The sequence below is a fragment of the Piliocolobus tephrosceles genome, unplaced genomic scaffold (genome assembly GCF_002776525.5).
Source record: "Piliocolobus tephrosceles isolate RC106 unplaced genomic scaffold, ASM277652v3 unscaffolded_40, whole genome shotgun sequence".
In the NCBI taxonomy this organism is placed as follows: Eukaryota; Metazoa; Chordata; class Mammalia; order Primates; family Cercopithecidae; genus Piliocolobus; species Piliocolobus tephrosceles.
This window is the reverse complement of record NW_022324309.1, coordinates 1,570,843-1,577,036: the sequence shown is the minus strand read 5'-3', so window position 1 is coordinate 1,577,036 and position 6,194 is coordinate 1,570,843. Positions and strand designations below refer to the sequence as shown.

The 6,194-nt window shown below is 37.6% G+C and overlaps 1 protein-coding gene across 1 annotated transcript in view; it reads left to right on the top strand.

Annotated features, from left to right (window-relative positions):
• LOC113219515 (alpha-aminoadipic semialdehyde synthase, mitochondrial-like) overlaps positions 1–6,194 on the top strand; it is a 69,131-nt gene that overhangs the window by 4,345 nt on the left and 58,592 nt on the right. The window contains exon 2 of the mRNA XM_026454324.1: positions 5,619–5,843. Within this exon, the coding sequence (XP_026310109.1) occupies positions 5,634–5,843 (210 nt within the window). The 5' untranslated portion in view covers positions 5,619–5,633. The remainder of the gene's footprint in view (positions 1–5,618; positions 5,844–6,194) is intronic.

Here is a 6,194-nt window from a genome sequence, read left to right as displayed (position 1 = left end):
TTTTTTTTTTTTTTTTTTTTTTTTTTTTAGAGAGTCTTACTTTGTTTTCCAGGCTGGAGTGTAATGGCATGATCTTCACTTACTACAAACTTCGCTTTCCAGATTCAAGTGATTTTCATGCTTCAGCCTCCCGAGTAGCTGGGACTGCCAGCATGTGCCACCACGCCCAGCTAATTTTTGTATTTTTAGTAGAGATGGGGTTTTGCATATTGCCCAGGCTGGTCTCAAACTCCTCAGGTGATCTGCCCACCCTGGCCTCCCAAAGTGCTGGCATTGTAGGCATAAGCCACTGTGCCTGGCCAAATACATCATTTTAAGGCATAAATACTGCCTGAAAAGTAGCAGAGAGAAAAATCTTGATTGAGTTACGTTTAAAAAGTTACACCAATGAGAACAACAGACTGTCTTATTGTGACATCCATTATGATAAGTCATTATCAAAATACATAATAGAGGCTTGGAAAATGCTTTCTATAAAACAGAAAAAATATTCCCTATTTCTATGGGCCTCACGATTCTTATTTGTAATACAAGATTTTAGATTACATTCTATCAGGCCCACTTTGACTCTAATATTGGGATAAAATCAATAATTAATAATTCGCCATCAGATATTGATCAGTACCATTTAATTAGATAAAACTAATCCTGAACATGGGCAGGGACTGGATTACTGCTTCTTTGTATCTTTCCCAAGTGTATCATGCTGTGCATATATCTTAGGTAGCCCCCAGATATTTTTTGAATTAAAGAGAATCAAAAGCATTTGTCCCACATTCCATGTACAATTTTGATAACTCTATCAAGAGACTTTCTGGATTTCATTATAATTTAAATATTAGAAAATATTCATGCTATAAGCAAATGAGTAGTGGTTTTTATATTAATATATGTAATTGTACAAAAGACCAGTCTGCTCACACTCTGAAAGGACCTTTCTAACCACACATGAGATTCTCTGTCCTGAGAGTAGCTTTTCTTAAATATAATCTTTTATAAATACATTTTACAGAATCTGCTTTGCTTTGGTTACTCCATGTGATTTAGAACGATGGTGTACTCAGTGGCCATAGGACAGCTCATGGTCATCGAAAGAAAACAGTGGGATGTGTATGGAGTGCTGAGCTCTGTCTTTGTGTCCTCCTCCTCTCTCTCTCTCTCTTTCTCTCCCTCCATCATTTTCCTTTCCCTTTCCTGGAAAATAATAAAAAATATAAAGAACATTCAAGCATGTTCTTTCCTCTGATTCTCATGTTTTTATTGCAAAGTTAGGTAATTAGTAAATTAAAAGATTAAGTCTTGCCCCCTTGAGAGATGGAAAGATAAGACAGTATCATAGAGTATGTTCTCCTATTGCTACTGGGCAACTTTCACTATTATCTTCCTGTCTCAGTACATAGAAGTTCCTTCTTATCCAAGTTTTCACTTTTCATGGTTTCAGTTACCCACTGTCAATCTGGTCTGAAAATAGATGAATAAAGTACACTAAGATATTCTGAGAGAGAAAAAGAGAGAGAGAGATGCCACATTTACATAACTTTTATTAGAATATATTGTCATAGTTATTCCATTTATTAGTTATTGTTGCTAATCTCTTTCAATGCCTAATTTATAAATTAAACTATATCATAGGTATGTATGTATAGGAAAACACATAGTATATATAGGTTTTGGTACTATCAGAGAATTCAAGCATCCACTGGGGGTCTTGGAATGTATTACCACAGATAAGCAGGGGCTACTGTATCTGGCTGCAATTCACTATAATACTCCCATGACTTTTAGAGACATTTCAAATTCCTGATCAGTTTTAGATAAGTAAATAAAAGTGTATACCTCAGTGGTGTTACGTTTTACAAAAACGGAGAAGAAATCTTTTGAGTTTCATTTTTATATTTGAAATGTTAACCTTCATGTAACAAAGGGAAGACTGTTACAATTTGTCAGAGGAAGGGTCTTGTACCCCACCCTTGACTGTGTGACACTTCTCTTTCTCTATTTTCCTCCTCTTTGTTCTTTCTAGCTCTTTCTTTCCCCTCTCTGCCTCCTGCTTTTCTACATCCTCCTTGCTTGTGTTACAAGCTGTTATCAGCAACCAACACTGTCGGGTAACCTCACTAGAGCTGGTGGTGAGTAAACTCCGATCTTCCCTCCTTCCTTCATTGAAGGCATTCCAGAAATATACATTGAATTTACTTCCTGATATTCTTTAAAAATACCACAAAATCCAGGACAGAAAAAGCTAAAGCAGCCCTCATTGGCATTGCCATGAAATACTAGACACCTGCAGTGCAATTTGGAAATTATCACAGTTTCCTGTTTCTTGAAGACCTCAGAAGCAAATGAAGTGTGAATCTTGAAAGTTCTATTCTGAGACTAAATTTTAAGGTTCAAGCAGTAATTAGCAGTTATACTAGAATCCAACTTTTTTTTCTAAGCACCCAGAAATCTAGAATTTGTCTTGGCAGGCACTCAGGAATTATTTTCAGCATAAAGCAGGAAAAGCTGTCAAGAGAGGCACCGCATGCTGTGGGAAGAACGCTAATTCACTGTAACTGTTGAAGGCAAAGCCATATATACGTATCTGATTTCTTTCTGAAACGAGTTGGCTGGAGTTAACAGCATGTGTTGGATCTATATGGTGTGAATCTGTAGCCTTTGGCAAAGAAGAGAAAATTCCAGGTGTTAAACATTAAACTAGGAATCCTGCTTCTGCTTAAAAGCCACAGATCCTATATGACTCCACTTCAGTTTCTTCATCGATAAAATGGGGATATGCATCTACTTAATAAGATTTTTGCAAGGAGGAAATAAGATGATGTCCATAAAGTGCTCAGAATAGAGCTTGGCATGCAATGCTTAATCAATGGTAACTACTGTTACATTTGTTGAAATTATGAAAGTTACAGAAATTATGATTTAAGCCTTCCATGCAAAAAGTGAAAGTGAAAGTAGCATCCCAAATAAACTGAAGCTCAGTCCCAGGCACTTCTGTCTTTTTCCCTAGTCTTCCAAGGTAGTTGGCCTTTGCAGTATATATGTGTATGTTACATGTCTGTCTGTGTTTGTGTCTGTGTCTGTGTCTCCTGCTTTCCCACCCTATCCCAGACAAAGGAGGTGGAGGGAGAAGGAGCAGGGATTGTTACTAAGTGATGGATGAGTGAGGTTAAAATTCAAGTTTGGGCTAGAGGGGAGGGATTAAATTATCTGTACATGTTCCTCCTGTTGGAGTCAAGAATTTCGATTCATAATAAAAGTTACAGGGTTATGTAGTCATCTGTGAATTTATGAAACACAGCCCCTGCTGGGAAGATGGGACCGTTTCTGGACAGGTGTGTGTGTTCAAAGGAATCACTATCTTTGGAATTGGTCTTGTTAGGAACTAAGGGATTCAGGTTCTACCGGACATTGCAGTTTTTCTTTTGACTGCGAGAAGACTGAATGTTATGGGTTTGGAATTGAGTTTAATGCAGTCTATTTTAAAAACAAAAGCACATGAATAAACAAAAAATTAGATGCAGTATATAACAATGGTTTACTGAAATGTTGATAATCTATTTTGCATGCATATTTTGCCCAGAGTAAATGCCTAAATTCCTAATCATCAGCAGTTTCTCTTGCTATGTGCAGCTTTCTTTCTTCTTGGCCATCTTCCTAAAGCCTTCTTAGCTGGACTCTTTGCTGTTTGGTCTGTTCTCTGATTCTGTTGTAAAGTGTCCTATAAATTTACTGTCTAGGTAGCAAGTAGTTGTTTGCCCCAGGAAATGTACTTGTGTGCTTAATTGTTTGGTCAAGTCTTCACCATCCATCAGGTTGGTGCTCTTCCAAGATTGCAGTCTGATGTAAAAGAAATATGTTTCATGCAGACTTTTCTATATGTGTTAGCAGTGATGGGTAGGAAACTCTAGAAGGTATAAAAATCATTCAATCCTTATATTTTGCTGCCAACTTTACATGGAAAACTAAGTTTTAGCATTCAAATGATCTAGCAAATCATCATCTGAAATGACATTTGGCTACAAAATGTAGGTAACCATTTGAAGATGGATAGAATACTGTTAAACCTGGATATTTATGCTTTAAAAATTTCTATAAGATTTATTCTGCATAGGAATAAATGAACCTGCATATAAAAATTAAGGAGCATCTGGGTGAAAATAAAATGTTTGCTAGTGTCACTTTAATTTCTTTAATTTGGTTAAAAGTATTATTTCCAGTGTATTCTATGCTTCCTCCAGCTGAGGGATAAAAGAACTGCTTTTAGTAGATTATATCTTTCAATCATTCTCTCCTTCATGTGTAGTCCTGGTTCTGAGACTAGGGGGACAAGACACTTTTTGTACCCAGAGAATGCTGCTTTGAGTAGAGTTTATTCATGAGAATGTACCTTGCCTGCCACTTTGAGAGAAGCCCATTACATTCATCATAGTAAGCCTTTTGTAATTATTTCTTGATGAATTACACAATCTTCTCACTTGAATGGCAGTCAGAAAACTGGTTGAGGCAGGTTGGGGTTTAATACAACAGTAGGAGCCATGGTATGGAGAGGAATCCCAGGAAGAGGAACTGGCCTGTTTAGAGCAACAAAGGGAAACAGAGAAGGTGAGGCTGGACTCTGTGGTGGAAGCAGAGTGATTTAACACTGCTTCTTAAGCTTCTAACACCTATGGTGAAAGAATAGGTTTGTTTGGTTGATTGGTTTTCTTAAATTTTGAATCTGTTGAGGACCAATACTTTTGTAAAATTCAGTAACAATAAATTACTAGAAAAAATGATCTTGTGGCCTGACATGGTGGATCACCCCTCTAATCCCAGTAATTTGTCATCAAATTTAAAAAGAAATTAGCCAGGTGGGTGATGTGCACCTGTAGTCCTAGCTACTCAGGAGGCTGAGGCTGGAGGATCACTTGGGCCCAGGCTGTAGTGAGCAATTATCTCACCACTGCATTATAGCATTGACAGAGTGAGGCTTCATGTCTAAAAATAAATAAATAAATAAATAAAAATGATCATGTGGTATTAAGGCTTCTAAATGCTTACTTTCTATTATGTACACATCTCTCTGTGAACCAGTTTAAAAAAAAAAAAAAAACGGTTCACTGACACTGGGCTGCGGGGCACACTGAGAAACACTTGTTTTGAGAATGGGAGCTGAACTGGAAAGAGATTGGCACTAAATTGTGAAGAGCCTTATATACCATTATAGGGATTTCAAACTTTATGCCATCAAAATTTGGACCAATCTGAAAGTTTTGCTCTTTATTATCTTCCTGGATTTGCACTGTAAATTAATTTATCTAAAACTTTTGTGTGAATAGATGTTTGATTAAATGTGTATTTAAAAAGCTATTTTAGCAGCTATTTTAGCTTAACAGTTAGTGTCACATATGTTGCTCTATACTTTTTAAAATTTTGTAGTTAAATAATCTTGCTTTTGAAAACTCGGCTTTATTTGGGTAAAGGAACACTTGACATCCAGTTTTCCCTTCCCCCTTCTCTACCTTGTGTCTGTTTCCAAAAGAGCGGGTTGTATTTTACTGCAGATTTCTCAGGAGACCAGAACTGATCTGCCAGCCCTGCTGCCTTTTGTTGCTCTGCTCTTTACATTGCCTTTACAGTCACCAGGTGTCAAGATGCTGCGAGTACATAGGACCGGACTGGGCAGGCTGGAGGTCAGCCTCTCCAAGGGTCTTCACCACAAAGCTGTGTTGGCCGTCCGGAGGGAGGATGTGAATGCCTGGGAGAGAAGGGCCCCTCTAGCTCCCAAGCACATCAAAGGCATCACCAATCTGGGATACAAGGTCTTGATACAGCCTTCGAATCGACGGGCCATTCATGATAAGGTGAGTATTTCCAATATTTAAAATATGTGAGAATAAAGTGAACCTGCATATGAAAATTAAGGAGCATCTGAGTGAAAATAAAATGTTTGCTAGTGTCATTTTGATTTCTTTACTTTGATTAAAAGTATTATTTTCACCCTATTCTATGCTTACTCCAGCTGAGGAATAAAAGAACTTACTTTTAGGAGATGATATTTTTCAGTCATTCTTTCCTTCATGTACAGCCCTGGTTCTGGGACTAGGGGGACAAGATTCCATTCTTGCACCTAGAGAATGCTGCTTTGAGAATGCACCTTGCCTGCCACTCTGAGGGAGGCCCATCATGTTCATCATCCAACTTGCTCTTCAAAA